Source organism: Patiria miniata, unplaced genomic scaffold (assembly GCF_015706575.1).
Source record: "Patiria miniata isolate m_02_andy unplaced genomic scaffold, ASM1570657v1 HiC_scaffold_22, whole genome shotgun sequence".
Taxonomy (NCBI): domain Eukaryota; kingdom Metazoa; phylum Echinodermata; class Asteroidea; order Valvatida; family Asterinidae; genus Patiria; species Patiria miniata.
The window spans coordinates 4,201,124-4,218,597 of NW_024037061.1; the positions used below are offsets into that span (position 1 = coordinate 4,201,124).

The window sequence follows — 17,474 nt, forward strand, 5'->3', positions numbered from 1 at the left end:
TACACCAACAGCTTCATCCCTTCTTTTCTGACCGGTATATGTTTCAGAGCAAATACAGGGCCGATTCCTGTTACAGAAACAACTGTCAGGCAACAATAACACTCGAGAGTTTCTTCCACGGAGAAGTTTGGAAACAACAGTCGGTGTCCGGAATAAGTTTACTCCGTGATCTAAGAAACGCTGTAAGAGGATGCTACTATATGAAAGAAATACTGCGATGTTGAAACAAGACGGCTGCTTTAAATGAAAACAAACTTGCCGAAGTTGGGTTCAAATTGAAATCCAACTTTTCTTTGAACAAGCATCCTTCACTATCACATTCTATCTACGCTTATGCCTTGGCGTTTGTAAAGTATAAAGAGCGCCCTCATTATGAGCAGTACGCAATTCCCAGCTTATTAAAATATTCAAATATACCTCACAGGCTGAAACGGAGACGGACGATTTGTATTCTTTTAAAGTCATCTTCTTTTTATGTTTTTTCGTTCTCCAACATTATTGATGGTTCATTTTAGGGTTTTCATGATTTCAGTTAAATGTAGTAAAAAGTGATCTAACGCCACACGTACAGTAAAGTTTCGTTTCTCGAGTTTAAAAAAAATATACAATTGTTTAAAGGGACAATTAAATTACTTTTTCTTAGGAACATATTTGGTGCAGCATTCTGCTCCTCTTAAATGTATACAAACTATTTGAAATACCTTTTTGTTTTATTTTGTTGAAAAGTGCACTTCTTTAAACACTTAAAATTGTCTAAAATGCTTTTCCGGACAACTGAGGGCGCCGTTGCTGTGATGTCATTTCAGGAAGACACTGATCAGTTTAGGGGTTTTCTGTTCAAATTGTGAACCCAAAAGTTTGCCCATTGAAAACACCTGTGAGAAAAGTTTGCTCACTGGCTTGCTGCCATGTACTGACACAACAACGAATCATCACAGAAAAGAAATTTTATGACTGCAAAATATCAAACATTTTGGCGACTTTTGGTGCTGAAATAACTGTAACAATTTCTGCCGGAAGTGACACCACGCTTTTGATCATGAATATGGAAATTCGCATTACCATAAAAACCAAAGAGGCAACAAACTACCTTTGAAAACCAAAACTTGAAAATAAGGTTAAATGGGACACAAAGGTGCGTTTTCAAGGATTGCATGAACAACATTACTTTGCATGGGCCCTTCAAATGGAACTTGGATATTGTTAAATGGAATAGACTAAGCCTGAAATGTTGTTATGCCTTGGAATATTGCCGACTCTATAGTATCGCAGTAAAATCTATATGAGGATGCATGTACAGGTATACCATTATCGTCAAACATGTCTCATGCGACGTGAAGAATGCGAACATTTCTATTATCATATTAATAAAATATCGCCAATTGTGGATAAAAATGTTCATGACAAATTGACTTAAACATCTGATCAATCAATCGTGCATTGTTATTGAAGATTATTGAGTTCGTGATCAGACGACGACTCAGTGTCTTGTACCTGGACGCTCACATGAAAATAAACAGTCAATTGGCAATATAATGGTCGTGGTTGTAGACAGGTGACGTCGTCTGTATGCCTGCAGAGAGTGTTACCATGGTACTTTCTTGCTTACAACATACTAGTAATCTCATGCATGGTGAACTCTTCGTTACAATGTCTAATCACTCATGTTCCTTCCCCCCCCCCCCCCCCCTTCGCCGTAATCTGCCGAGCAGAGGCCCGCAGGGTACACACCCAGGACGTTTTCGTTAGGTTCAGGTTCGGTTCAGGGACGATCGTAATTATGACCTTGAAGTTTACGCTTCGAGGAGCAGGGACCTAGCCAAGACCCTGCCAGGGCCTAGCGCTAGCGGGGAGGCCGCGGGGCCTTCGTGGTGCTACACACACGGCGCGGTGTTTTCAACCACCGCGAGCGCCGCGCATTGCTTCAACCATGCTTCAGCTCACTTTGTACGGAACGAGTTGCAAGACGGCGACACACACCGACCGGGGTGAGCTAACACCGGTCTCTCGCTAGTCCTGCGTTCCGCGCGGAAGATGAGCGGTTACTTTTCAACGCTGGGCCCCATAATCGAATCGAGATTGCTGCTTTTTTTCGATTGTGCTGGCAAGCCAGTGAGAGGGGTTATTTGATTTGGGTGATGGCCATTTGCTGGCGGTAAATGCCAACCTGAAATTGTTCGCTGATGCTTGGAAGAAGCTGGCGATAGTTCACTCCAAGGTGCATGAGTCTCGTAGAGCGCCTGTATACATGCAACTGTACTTTAATGCCACAGTCGGATGCATATGTAAACACAGTGCCAACTACATGGATAACCTTTCAGAATTTTCTGATTTTTGAAGAACCTGAAAATCGGAGGTATTCCGGGCAAAGAAAGGCTACGAGCGCCATTTTTTTTCAGAACACAAAATGTAATATCGACAGTCTTTATGGAATACTCCAACCTTTTTTCTCGCTCCAGACAGTGGAGCGTCCCATAAATCTGTTTGTACCAAACAACAAAATGACTGCCTATTTTGGACATTTGGAATACCATTCCTTTCAATTTTCGTAATACTACTGATCATCATCACAGTGTTGGCCAACCTCGTCCCCAGGGCTTACTTTATTTCCAACCTCGTTTCCAATAGTAAGCCCTGGATAGGAAACGTTCTTCCTGTATCCTGATTCGATACCGCAATTGGCAAGTAATGGATTCGTGTACTTGGTGATGTTATTTCCAACTTACGTTACATGTTTTCAAGTTCATTGTAATTATTCCATCCACACTTCTTAAAAATATTTCTTTCCTTTCCAATTTGCTCATATTAATATGAAATGTGATACTGCATATTGGTTGGATAAGAGTGTAACATTTTAACTTTGAAAAAAAATCGTGTTTTCGTAACTCACGCCGCGACAAATTTACCCCAGACACCGCATGTAAAAACAAACGCTAACCTAAAGCACGACAGGCACCAGACTATTCCTTATTTGCATACGTATCCAAAATGTTTGGATACGCAAATGATCCAATACCAGGGTGAGAGAGCAGGTAGTGGGGGAGCGTACTGCTCGACACCCTGAGAACGAGGTTGAGTTTTGCCAGAATACATGTGACATTGTGACAAAATGGCCGCATTATCCCCTTACAGTGTAACTTACATCAACATTTTTACGAGTTGGCATTTCAAGCGAATTACCAAAAAGTTTGCTCTTTATATCCAGCAAAAGCAAGCGTCATCGCATGACCGTAATTGTGTACGCGAAGGTCACGTGGTCTACGAAGTATTGTTATTGTATTCCAAAGTTATTACATTTTCGGAGTGACGACCAAAAATAAAGACTTAGCTGACCGCTTTTTGAAAGACCTATTTTCAAACTAACCTTGTTTTCCCACTCGATTTTGTTCCATCGTCCGACGAGTGAAGCCTCCGTACAGTGAGAACACGTGAGGCGGCTTGTATTTGCTCTTTACCTGAAATGTATAATGATATTAAGAATGTAAACAAGATGTTAATAATACGCAAACGGAGCATCCTAGTCTTTAGTCATGTAAATTGGATATGCTTATTTGTAATGAATACGTCACCCTAAGCAGACTTCGGACATAATGACGTCACGCTTTGTTTACATGTACACTTTCCTATGAGAGCCAGGTGTGGACGCCAGCCACTCGTCCCCACCTGACTCCCATAGGAAAGCGCACACGTAAACAAAGTGTGACGTCATTATGTCTTAGGTATATTTTAACGAAATGTCCGCCAGGGTTAGTCAGTCTTAGGGTACACCCCACACAGGTGTTTCAAACATTAGTCAGGATGAAAATGCCAGCCACTGGTCTCCGCCTGACCCCCAATTAAAAAAAACAATACACGGGTAAAACAAACAACCCACCACCTTGTCTGATACTTTGAAGCAGTGTTGAAGTCAGTACAGTCGCAAGTCCTGTCATAAGTCCAGTCGCAAGTCCTTTCATAAGTCCAGTCACAAGTCCTTTCATGAGTCCAGTCACAAGTCCTTTCATAAGTCCAGTCACAAGTCCTTACACAAGTCCATCACAAGTCCTTTCATAAGTCCATCACAAGTCCTTTCATGAGTCCAGTCGCAAGTCCTTTCATAAGTCCAGTCACAAGTCCTTTCATAAGTCCAGTCACAAGTCCTTTCATAAGTCCAGTCGCAAGTCCTTTCATAAGTCCAGTCACAAGTCCTTTCATATGTTCATCACAAGTCCTTTCATGAGTCCAGTCGCAAGTCCTTTCATAAGTCCAGTCACAAGTCCTTTCATAAGTCCAGTCACAAGTCCTTACACAAGTCCAGTCACAAGTCCTTTCATGAGTCCAGTCGCAAGTCCTTTCATGAGTCCAGTCGCAAGTCCTTTCATAAGTCCAGTCACAAGTCCTTTCATAAGTCCATCACAAGTCCTTTCATAAGTCCATCACAAGTCCTTTCATAAGTCCAGCACAAGTCCTTTCATAAGTCCAGTCACAAGTCCTTTCATAAGTCCAGTCACAAGTCCTTTCATAAGTCCAGTCACAAGTCCTTTATTAAGTCCAGTCACAAGTCCTTTCATAAGTCCATCACAAGTCCTTTCATAAGTCCAGTCACAAGTCCTTTCATGAGTCCAGTCGCAAGTCCTTTCATAAGTCCAGTCACAAGTCCTTTCATAAGTCCATCACAAGTCCTTTCATGAGTCCAGTCGCAAGTCCTTTCATAAGTCCAGTCACAAGTCCTTTCATAAGTCCAGTCACAAGTCCTTTCATATGTTCATCACAAGTCCTTTCATAAGTCCATCACAAGTCCTTTCATAAGTCCAGTCACAAGTCCTTTCATGAGTCCAGTCGCAAGTCCTTTCATAAGTCCAGTCACAAGTCCTTTCATAAGTCCATCACAAGTCCTTTCATGAGTCCAGTCGCAAGTCCTTTCATAAGTCCAGTCGCAAGTCCTTTCATAAGTCCAGTCACAAGTCCTTTCATATGTTCATCACAAGTCCTTTCATGAGTCCAGTCGCAAGTCCTTTCATGAGTCCAGTCGCAAGTCCTTTCATGAGTCCAGTCGCAAGTCCTTTCATAAGTCCAGTCACAAGTCCTTTCATAAGTCCATCACCAGTCCTTTCATAAGTCCATCACAAGTCCTTTCATAAGTCCAGCACAAGTCCTTTCATAAGTCCAGTCACAAGTCCTTTCATAAGTCCAGTCACAAGTCCTTTCATAAGTCCAGTCACAAGTCCTTTCATAAGTCCAGTCACAAGTCCTTTCATGAGTCCAGTCGCAAGTCCTTTCATGAGTCCAGTCACAAGTCCTTTCATAAGTCCAGTCACAAGTCCTTTCATAAGTCCAGTCACAAGTCCTTTCATAAGTCCAGTCACAAGTCCTTTCATAAGTCCAGTCACAAGCCCTTTCATAAGTCAAGTCGCAAGTCCTTTCATCAGTCCAGTCGCAAGTCCTTTCATAAGTCCAGTCACAAGTCCTTTCATAAGTCCAGTCGCAAGTTCTTTCATAAGTCCAGTCGCAAGTCCTTTCATATGTTCATCACAAGTCCTTTTATAAGTCCATCACAAGTCCTTTCATAAGTCCAGTCACAAGTCCTTTCATATGTTCATCACAAGTCCTTTCATAAGTCCATCACAAGTCCTTTCATAAGTCCAGTCACAAGTCCTTTCATATGTTCATCACAAGTCCTTTCAGAAGTCCATCACAAGTCCTTTCATATGTTCATCACAAGTCCTTTCAGAAGTCCATCACAAGTCCTTTCATAAGTCCATCACAAATCATTTCATAAGTCCATCACAAGTCCTTTCACAAGTCCATCACAAGACCTTTCATAAGTCCATCACAAGTCCTTACACAAGTCCATCACAAGTCCTTTCATAAGTCCATCACAAGTCCTTTCATAAGTCCAGTCGCAAGTCCTTTCATAAGTCCAGTCACAGGCAACGGGATGAACAATGACAAAGGAATGCTTTTTTACAGTTCATTTGAATAGCTTGCGACTTGACTTGATTTTGAGACCGAAGGACTTGTGATGGACTTGCAGGGACTTCAGACGGACTCGACTACTGCAAGACTGTTTTTCCTGTGCTGTGATGGTTTTTGGGATGGGGTGAATGGACGAGTCTGGAGGGGTACAAAAAGCCCACAAGGGTCCAGTCAACAGTTGAGCCGAGGCCTTGCAAGTGGGATAAATAGGCGGGCCAAAAAATAGGGGTGCTCTTTTGGGGTTTCATTCGCCTACCTTTTATAAACGGTTTTGCCACGTGAAGATCCGAGTTGCAAGAATCCTGATGGCGCAGCTTTGTGCACTTCCCTTCAGTAAATCTTTTGGATTCCTCCGCCACTAGGAAAAGGTATTTCAATAATAAAGGGTCAAAATTGAATCAACAAGAATTGAATAATTTATGTATTTTGCGGGTAACAAATTGTTATTAGACACTCTTTTTGAAGCTCTTACTGGAAATTTGCTCGACCTTTTGACGTTCTTTTAAGTAAGAATTCTGTACAATGGGTTATCGACAAAAGGCTACTGACGGATATAAACGACCTTTTGTTTCACACGGCACTTACGACCGTTGCATACGACCCCTCAGGGTAACTGTGTTTCCTCAGAAAGTAACAAGTTTAAACACAAGAAACGTTCATTTTATTGAAATATTGACATAAATCTTCCCAACTAACATATTCAGGGAGGTTGACAGATTGTTTTTATAATTTTCCTGGACCACCAAAACTTCAAACTGTATTTTCTCATATTCCCCCCCCAAAAACCCCTCAATGCCTTATAACACTAAGGGGATTATGTAACCCTTTTCGATATGGGGATTCATATCTGACCTCTGACATGCTGAAATCACGACTAAGCTGACGACCGTTTACTGATAACATAATTGATATAAAATCTCGAAAATATAACTCCTTTGAAACATATTACAAAGGAAATCACGTAGGCCGACATGTAGGTACTTTCATATAAACACTTGTTCCGAACAAAAATGTTGTTATTGACTGCATTTGGTTCTCATTGCAGCCTTTAAAGGAGTGACTCGCACGTGAACCAACAGCCTCCGGGTACCAGTGAATGAGACAGAAAGAGGAAAGAATACCGCAAAAGATGAAAGGACAAAAAGCCTAAATCGCCTGTAAGTGTTTCCCCGACCCGGGTCGCACAGACTAAACAAAGCATAGTGTGCCTACATCTTGGAGTGTTTTCCCAACTATCCTATAGCTCACTGAGCCCCTTGTACACGTATAAGGCGAGAATGCGTGTTGATATTATGAGAGGAGAGAGCTTCCCTCCCCCTGGGTGGGTAAAACGTAAGGGGCCGCCTTTTACGTGCCCCTCGCACGATGGGCAAGACTTACCGTCGTTTGTCCCTAGGGCGCCCACTGACTTTTTCTGTATTTGCTGAGATGGGCTGCTGCTTAATTGCCGTACATTTACCCGTGATCTCGGTTCTACGTGTTATAACGCTGTCGTGTCTCTCTCCCCTCCGCGCTGCCGCAGAAAAGGCGCTTAGCGCCGCCGTGAAGAAACAGAAAAACACGGTCTGACTTGAGGCGGAAAGACACGCTTCGTGTATAGGCCGGCTACGTTGGATTTGCTGAACAGTCACTGTTTTATGTGCAGTGTTTTTAATGATTATATCAAAATTGCATCTAGTTATATTACTAGGTCCTCATCCAAATAACGTACACTTCAAGTCGGAACAACTCTTTCTCAACATAACATTTCTTTCTCTGGACCAAAAAAACGGGAAATACCTTTCACCGTCCAGAACTAATTGCCCTTCAATAATACATTCAAATATAAACTAAAATCATTCCTACTTAATTCTCAGAGTGACTGATTCATTATTACGTTAAGTTGATTTGGCCGTTATTGAAATGTTGTTTATTGTTGTGTCTACTTTTTTTAACTGTTACATATTTAACTATTGTTATTTGTTTCAAAATTCTATAACTAGTGTTGTTTGTCTTGTTTTTTTTGTCTGATATTGTTGGGTACACCAACCACAAGCTTCGGCTTTTTGGGATGATACCTCCTGAGTGGAAATAAATGTTTATTGAATTGAGTTGAATTAAGCAATAATAAACTTAATTAACTCTTCCACTTGTAGGCCTAGCATATATAAACTGCCCCATTTTATGTTATATGAAGAAAAAGTGTCGATAGGCTAACTAATGCAGTTATACGCAGCGTATTTCTCTTCATGGACCTTGCGACCCTTTTTCATTCATGCAACAGCCGTTGATTTTCTCGACTCAATGATTAGAACCCAGTTCTCGCCATTTCTCGTTAAGATATGCACGTAAATCCGCAAGGTTTGTTGCCATTTTGGTTTGATCGTAGACACTAATTGAATAGATAAATACTAAACACCCAGCGATATTCACTCTCGCAGAACGGAGTTTAATTCCATTGAAATCCTCGATTTGTTTAAAAAAAATTAAATTCAGATTTAGGGCCTAAATAGAAGTGTAATTTCCAAGAAATTATCTCCCCAGGCATGGGGCCACTGAAGAGCTAGAACGTCTTACTGAAAACCGATGATTATATAGATCCTAAATGTTGACTATAAAAGTCAGGTATATTTTTTTTCAATGACCATGGTGAGATTCAGCTTGACAGAATTCATCGTGATGTCAAACGATATCCGAAATAATCACAGCAGTTACAAATGTGGGTCATTAATGGAAAGGGAAGTACATTTTTCGGGGACCGACACATTATTTGTCACTCACATCCTACTGAAAGGAATCAATTAACATAATCTTTCTGACTTGCGCGAAGACATAGCATGTAATTTAAACAAAATAAATAAATGTAAACACAACTTGCTCAAAGATTGTGTGATTGTGAAATTACAACACAATGTCTCAATGTTGTGCACATTTTAACAGTATATCGTAAAATACAATTTGTAAATGAAGATGCTGATAGCTGTAAGAGCTCAGCAACCTAACAATTTCATATCGAGATAAACAAATTAATATACACGTCCTTAATCGTGTATCTGAACAGTTTATTCTGTTTGGACTCAAAAGCGTAAGACCAGTAGCTGGATCCGACGCGTAAGACCGGTAGCTTTTTCCCTTCCGTTATCTCGCAGGTGGATCGGGGTTGGCTGGAGTAACACCGGTTTCAATTAAATGGCTCAAAATTGAATGACGGCTTCTGGTCTTACGCGGCACGTGGAGAAAATTAACTGCAGTCAGACGTGGCGGGTTGGGGGGGGGGGGTTTCACGTGCTGAGATTCGTCAGACAGAGGATCGCGACGGCTGTTTTATGTCCGGTACTTCAGAATCCAGGCCTTGAGCAGTGTACAGGCAATAACATTTTTGTTTTTCATTCCTCTTTTGATTTTTCTTTGTTCTTTCTGTTTTGGTTTGTTTTGATTGTGGGTGGATTTTTTTTTGGCAAAACATGTTATGATTGCTGCGCTTAAATTTATATTCATCCCCAAGAAAATAAAAACAAAACACACTCTCTCTTTACCTTAAAAAATCTAGTTATTCAGTTAAAAAAGAAACATATTAAGCAAATATTTATTCATCGATTGTACCTGTAATGTCAGATGAATACTCAAATTATTTCAGTACGGGTGACTTCTGTGATTATATAAAAAGATGTCCCCTGTTTCATTTACAGAAAACGCCTTCCTTTTACCTCGATTTAGATACTAATTAGCAAAACAAACTAACGCTTTCAAATTTTAAGACAACAATTTCCAGGATTGTACGAATCTTTACAAGTCATTTGAGACTGTTCTGTATTACAAGAGGTTTGCTGAACGGCCTTGCATTCAGTTGTCAAAGATGGATGGCTTGAGCGGTGCAAGTCGTGAGCTGGGAAACCCAGCGTGACTAGCGGGCAGGACCGCCCGGGGTCACCGGGCGATCAGGTCGGGCTGGGGTAGGGTTGATGGAGCGTGGCTCATTACATCCAGCCGAGGGGGCCAATGATGGGATATGACGGTAGGTGACCTAGCCTCAAAGATGACCCAACTAGATAAAATGTCCCCTGGTAGAAAAAATAAGAATTCGGCATTTTTGTGTGCTGTTAGGAAACTTTCTAACCGAGACAACAAGACAGCGCAAAAATCAAAGTTCGCATCAAAATATGAATGTAAGCATTTTGAAATCTAATCATATTTAACGGGTTGTGTAATAAATGCAATGACTTATACAAATGTTAAAAATTTGCTGACATTTTCCGTCACACAAGAAAAAAAAAAGATACAAGTTTTTGGATGGCCCTAGATCTTCTGCTATGTCATATCGTGTGTCTCTTTGTTTTCATTATGCATCTGATTGATTTACGAATAATGTTGAAAAAAAATACTGTTATTGTCACCGTTTTGCAGCGATCTGTTGCTGATGCATCAGTAGGTTGCAAAATGTTCCAAAATGTTCTGAAACTGAAAAGAGACAATGATTATTTTCTACACCTATACAACCTCTACATCCCACAATGGGAGTTTGTAGAATTGATTCAGACCCAGAATCAAAATTGAGAACGTTTCCTTGTTTTACGATTTTCTAGGAGAAAGACCCAAGCAATAGTACACATGTATTGTTGTTCATTACAGACATGATGCGAAGGACCATTGATCTCCATGTGAACAAATGTCAGTGCACAAATAAGCAGGGTGACCGTAAGGTCATGGCAAAATTCTGCTAAATGCACTTCAAAAATCTGTCAGATTTATCAACAATCTGCCAAATTCCCCAGAATCACTCGAAATTCACTATATACACATAAAATCACATGCAGATTTGTAGTATTGCCTTAATTAGGGTTCAAATTACATTATCAACAATATATAGTCACATAAAGATGTTATGGAATTATTGCGTAAATTTCAGGTAAAACGCGGTTGCGTCACGACGAAGTCCGGTTCCCAGTGAACCTCAGCACCTAGACCAGCCAAACTGTTCATTATGCAAGGGTTTGTTTGAAAAGACTGAAGCTTTTTAAAACAAATTTACCATGTTTTTCCAATTTGCAATGGTTTTCTTTCAAAAAACCGTTTTTGCAGAATTCTGCCAGAAATCTGCAAAAAAGGATCCATTCTGTCAAATTTTCTGTCAAACTCGTTTTTCAATCAAAAATCTGTCAAAGTTAGCCGAAAATCGGCTAAAACGGCCACCCTGCAAATAAGCTCTGGCGAAAAATGCGACGCCGATGACACATTATGGAACACCATACTGTTGGTCAATTTTCATTTCCTCCTTCTGGATACCGTCCAAGCACTATAAAAAATACAACGTGGCTATAACAATACTGCACATATCTTGCCTCCGTTTACACAATCTTCATAAACAACTTTACGAATTGTTGCAATCAAGTTTAAAAGTGCGTTTATTGACGACGGCACGGCAGTTACTCAATTTTTTGGTGGCTTTAAAAGTACCAAAATCCAACAATAAAAGTACCAAATCCACTGGCTAATTTGACTCCCTAATTCAAGTACGTGCGTTGAGACACGTACAGTTACAAGTTGGTTTTCACATTGGTGATGAAAAAATCTTTGTTTTCCCAATCTTGCCCCAAACATACAATCTAAATAAAATTTAAAATCGAGTGGCACAAGAAACTAACTTAAAATCCAATGTCTAATTTCTAAACCCATCCCTTTAAATTCACAGAAGGAGGGGTGGTATATTGTTTAAGATACTAGCATAGAAACAAAAGAAAGTATTAAGCGCTTAGCCACAACGTAAAAGAGTCCCCAGCCCTACACCCACCCCAAACCCGCATCCTTAAAATCAATGGAGTTTATTGATGAAGGGTGCCAATCTGTCCCCCTTTTTTCTGGCATTGTGGGCCCTCCACGCGCATGCACTGACTGCACCCGTGCGATTCATTACCCCCATTCAGTAAAAGCTGACAGAGGATAGTCAAGCCATTGTCTGAAATCTGTGAAAAGGTTTGACTTGTGCGCGTCGGCGCGCCATACATACACACACAATTGGGCCTATTTTTATATCTGGCTTCTTCAGTTTCCCGAACGGCCCAAAAAACAAGACAGAATCTATTGTTTACTTTCCAATACGTAAACAGTGAAAAACTTGGATTACATTTACACTCGGAGATATTTAGAATAAGGGCATTGTTTTCTATTTGCCACGATTTAGGATGGGTCGGATGTATTTAAGCTTTGTTTATTGAGATTATTTCAAGAGCGACTTTTGTCACTGCGTAGGGAGAATTATGCTGGTACTTGTCCGTGAATGATCTTAACGATGACGGCCAAAAATACGACAATTTACTTACCTGCATAAAAGGGAAAACATCCGCAGGTCATGCAACACTCTAACCTGCTAAAAGATTTAACTCAGTGTTATTTCGTGCATCAAATCGTGGTCGGTTATTATTGAGTTGACATTTTATTAACTAAACTGAATTGGTGCCGACATTGCCCGGATTAAAACATGGTGTTTTTATGGTGCTTGTTATATCTTTTGATGTAATTCCACAACGACGATTGAAGCATATTTATAAGCTTCTTGAAGTGTCCACTTAAGTGATAGGAAAGAGCAGTTTGATTTATCGCACGATTGCGATTTCATATGTAATTCAATTTGAATCGGAATCGGAGAGAGGTATGCAAACCTGTAATAGCGCCCTCTATCAAGCCCCAATTGAAGTATTAATCGGAACAACATGAATGATTTTTTTTCGTCCCTCTGCCCAAATCCGAGAGTGCCTAGCGAAAGTTGTGGATATATATTAATCATGGGTAAATATTTAACCGCGGTTTAAGTTGGGTCAATTTTCTGGGCACTGATCCAGGGGAAGGGAAATATTTGCTTTGTTTTGACCGTCCGGCAGGTGGGTTCTGAGCTGGGGTGTGTGTGGGTATACAACACACTCACAGCGCGTGTCACCGGTTAGCAGGATGGACATTAACATAATCTCGTTGCGACCGCGCTTTGGCGATTGTAGAATCCAATTACGGGCAGCCAATGAATGGGGCCCATTCACGGCATTGTACGGGGAGAGTCGTGCAGTCAGCCATGTCAGTCACGTCTATATCCCACCAATCAGGTTGGTCGTCACGCCCCGATGCTCCCCCCTTCGCCTGTACGCTGGGATTGTACGGGGAGCCCAAAACAGTGTGTGTAAAGAATGCGAGTGACTACGACATGCAGTGGGAGTAGGAAGTAGCAGTAGTCGGCTACACGCGCAGTTCAGGTTGTTTTGCAAGTCAGATCAGACCACGGCTCGTCAACATGTCTATGGCAATCTCGTCCAGCACAACGCCATATCATCACCAGCAGGGTCTCAGTTATAGCGACGCCGAGGCCCCGATCGGCACTGCCGTCTCTACCTCTTCGCATGCCATGAACATGCAGTCGGGACAGGTGAACGTCATGTATCAGAAACTGGGCAATGATTTCCTGCAGCACATCCAGCAGCCGAGCAACAACGGGCTGCCGCTCGGCCATCCCGGCGCGCAGTGGGTCGGGCTGTCCGCCCCGCACGCCGATGCTAGTCAGATGTGGCAGGCCGCCGTGCCGGCCCAACTCATGGGGCAGGACATCAAGCCCAACCTGGTGGGACAAACGAGGGAAGAAATTCAGAATTTACACCACAGAGTCGGGCACGGCCAGCCACCCTCCTCATGGAATTCCCCCTCGAACACACACATGGCTATGCCCATGAGTATGAGTATGCCCATGTCCACATCCAACTCACCCGGCCACCATTTGGGCCATTCGCCTCACTATACCTCATACGGAGCAGCGATGGGGATGAATGGTATGGTCAGTAGCGCTCAACAACTCTGCCAGGGTGGTATCCCACGGACAAATAATTCCAACGGGTCCCCACTAGGGCACGAGATGTCCCACAATGGCCCACCGAGTAACGAACCTGTCGAGGACTGCGACGCGCCAACTTCGGACGACCTGGAGCAGTTTGCTAAACAGTTCAAGCAGCGACGGATCAAGCTAGGTTACACCCAAGCCGATGTGGGCCTAGCGCTCGGGACCCTGTACGGCAACGTCTTCAGCCAGACCACCATCTGCCGGTTCGAGGCACTACAACTCAGCTTCAAGAATATGTGTAAGTTGAAACCCTTGCTGGCCAAATGGTTGGAGGAGGCCGACTCAACCTCCGGCTCTCCAACTTGCCTGGACAAGATCGCAGCGCAAGGCAGGAAGCGAAAGAAGAGGACCAGTATTGAGGTGACCGTGAAGGGGGCTCTGGAAAATGCTTTCCTGAAGCAGCCCAAGCCGGCAGCACAAGAGATCTCGGGACTTGCAGACAGCTTGCAGTTGGAGAAAGAAGTTGTTCGGGTGTGGTTTTGTAACCGGCGACAGAAGGAGAAGCGAATGACCCCGCCTAGCAACCAAGGTAGCATGTCAGGAGGTGAGTCGCCCAACTCTGACACCATGGTGTCCTCTCACATGTCACTGCATCAGCCAGTCATCACCACTTTGTCCTCTCACATGCACAACTCGGCAGGCTCACCGGTCCATCTTGGGGGCAACTCCGTCTCACCACCTCCTAACCACGTCTCGTCGGGCCTGGGACAGCACACCGGACACTGACTGAACTTAACCCCGGCCTGATCAAAACCATCCCACCCGCTCGCCACAACAGCACCCTAAGTAGGTGAGGGACATTGTGCATTATACATCTCCCCAATTCTTACCTCAGGACTTTTAAAAATTATCTCCGAACTAAAACTTAGTCCCTTCTTTAAAGTCAACTCGGTCACTACCCTTCAACAACCCATAGCTTGCAATGTTTACTCTATTCTAGATTCCAGTTGTGCAAACAATTGGTTTTAGAACGACTTACTCATAACCCATGAACCTAATCTTGAACAATGCACTTGTGTCTGCTTTGAACAAAGTAATTGAGTTTTTGAACCGTGGTCGTTCATGTGATTTCCTTGCAGAAACCTGCATTTTTGAGTGTGCACACATTTCGATGCAATGCAAACAGAATCCTGTATATAAAACGACACTCACTCACAGAAACTGCTTCGCAAACGGTACAATCTGGTCACAAAGTTCTTGTAAAAACCCTTAAATATTAACACGTTTTGCTCTTAAATATAAAATTATTTATTGAGCTTATATGAAGCGTATTGTATTCTATATATAATCGTTATCTCGGAAACGAAGAAAATGTTTGGTATTTATATAAGTACATGTACAAATACGGTTTCAAAAGTACGTTTTTGCAAGTTGAGTGGCGATTGTAATTTTGCCAGGACGCGCCAGTGTTGTACAAAAACAAATCCTGTGACACCACACGAACTTTTCGTGACATTTCGAACAACAGCAAAAACTTTGCACTGACTTCGATCAGGGTATATTTATTATGTAAATTTCATTTTTTTCAGTGCTATACTCTATGAGGAACTTGTATGTATATGTTGTTACGTATTTGAGGTTTTTTCCTGATTGTGTGTATATAATGCAGGATTTTTGTCTGGATATGAAAGGGGCCTAGCTAGCTCCCGAGGTTTCATCTATAGTGCTTCTGTTAATTTATCATTAAAAAAAACTATTTTAATTTGGACAGGTTTCAAAGTTTTATATCAATGGCTTATTGTTATTATAGTGATGGTATATTGGTCGAAATAATTTAACTTTCCCACCAGTTGTTCGGAGAAGTTTTGTAAATAGTCCCACCTTTTAGAGTTTTTTTGCGAAGTATTTTTTATGTTTCTTTTATGTTATTATTTATTACATTTTTAGCAGTGGATTTGAAGAATGGGATACAAACTCAGTTTGGGAATTTATATCGTGTAGATCGACTGTCGAGCACTCAGCAGATATTAACTTAGGCATTGATACATAGCCTTGACGATTTTTTTTATTACACATTGTGTAGGAATCGAGTGAGTTTTCTGTAAAGAGCCAATTTACCTAACTTTATTTGTCAATTTCTAACAAAAGCTGCCACCTCAGAGATTAGACATTTTGGAAGGAGGAAAAAAACCTTTCCATGTTCCTACTGGAATGCCTCTCCATTCCAATTGGATGGGTTTCTAGTTGGCATCGAGGAGGGAGTTTTTAACGCCTGCACTTAACTCGATTTGCTGTTCCGAAATCGAATCGGAAAGAGGATAATAAAATTCCAGCCTGCGAACACAAACAAGCTCTTTAGATCTGTGCATAAGAGCGTTGGTTGGGTGTCTGTCAGACTAGCAACGTGCGCACAATGGCTGCCCGCTTGCCGCGGGGCCTGTAAGACAAGCGATTCCTCGGCTCTGATCAGGTGGGTCAAGAGCAACCATGCCCGGTGAAAAGAAAGACGGAACAAGATGAACCGTCTGGCTTAAGGACGCCCAGAGATCCCCGGCCAGTCAGGTGTATTTTTCTTAGCCGGCGTTGCTGACATCCTGAACGTAAGGCAAGATGGAGGGTTTTGCTTCGCTATTGCAACTGTAGAAAGCGGCAAACAAAGACGGGGCGACCCGCGATGTACTATGGTAACTCGATTAGTAAAGATCGGCGCGCGCTCGCAACTTCATTCCAGAGCCATCCAGTGCGAGGCTCGAGTTTATTTCGCGCCTAAATCATGCTAGTTAGTTACACGGTATGCCGCTGATGTGTGGCAAAGGCGGCTTTTTTTTTTGCTCCTCTGGCAAACCCAGTAGGTTTTGTTTTCCTGGAGTGTTGTTGAGAATGGTGTTCTGACAACAGACCAATCAAGGTTAGGCACTTGTTATGCCCTTTTGTGAGGCCCTAAAATTACTACTGCGAGGTATAAAGCACGATAAACCATGTTGATGTTAAAGCAATGAGATTTCATGAATGTAAAACAATATTCTTCAGTCTTGAAGTGTTGCATTAACTTTCTTTCTCTCCCAAGTACCAAAGCATAGAAATTTTACTTTATATTTTTTTTCGATTTTAGAAATTGTCAGTCAATTTTTCTGACGACATGCTCGCATCTGTCCAAGTAAAATTTTACATTTATTTATATTACTCTTTTACAAACAGATTGTCTATCTTAAAAACAAACATGATGGCTTTTTCATATTGGTTTAATGAGGTTTTAAATTCATAACATTTTAAGATTTTTTCAAGAATTACATCCCCTGGAGTTATTAAGACAATATTATGTCTTTGTTCTTGTAACGCTGACTTTATGATACAGTTGTCGAATTAAAATGAACCACGGCACTACACGAGTATTTATTGACTTTTGAAAGAGAGACTTATGTTAGTTGTACTTGTTCACAAATAGGTTTGAATGACATTTGAAATTTATTAACACTTTTCACGCTGACTTCACAACGTATATAAACACACTGAAATGATGTACATCAATAACTGCACAATGTATTGAACTTGTTTTTAACAGAAAAAGAAGGTTTAATTATCTCAGTTGACTGCATCGCGTGTATTTTCAGAAAGCTGTCCCGATAAAAATGTCAGTCATGATCTTGTCGATGTTGAGATTGCTTTGGGAACCATGACTTTTACATTTTTTCCGCCCGTTTTTTTTTGGTTGTTGATCAGCAAACCC

At 41.7% G+C, this 17,474-nt stretch overlaps 1 protein-coding gene across 1 annotated transcript; it reads left to right on the forward strand.

Moving 5' to 3' along the window:
- Window positions 1-13,065: 13,065 nt before the first annotated feature.
- On the forward strand, window positions 13,066-17,139 carry LOC119730328 (POU domain, class 3, transcription factor 4-B-like). Its single transcript, XM_038203165.1, has one exon. It carries the CDS (start codon window positions 13,211-13,213, stop codon window positions 14,531-14,533), a length of 1,323 nt encoding a protein of 440 aa, XP_038059093.1. The 5' UTR covers window positions 13,066-13,210; the 3' UTR covers window positions 14,534-17,139.
- The last annotated feature ends 335 nt before the right edge of the window (window positions 17,140-17,474 follow it).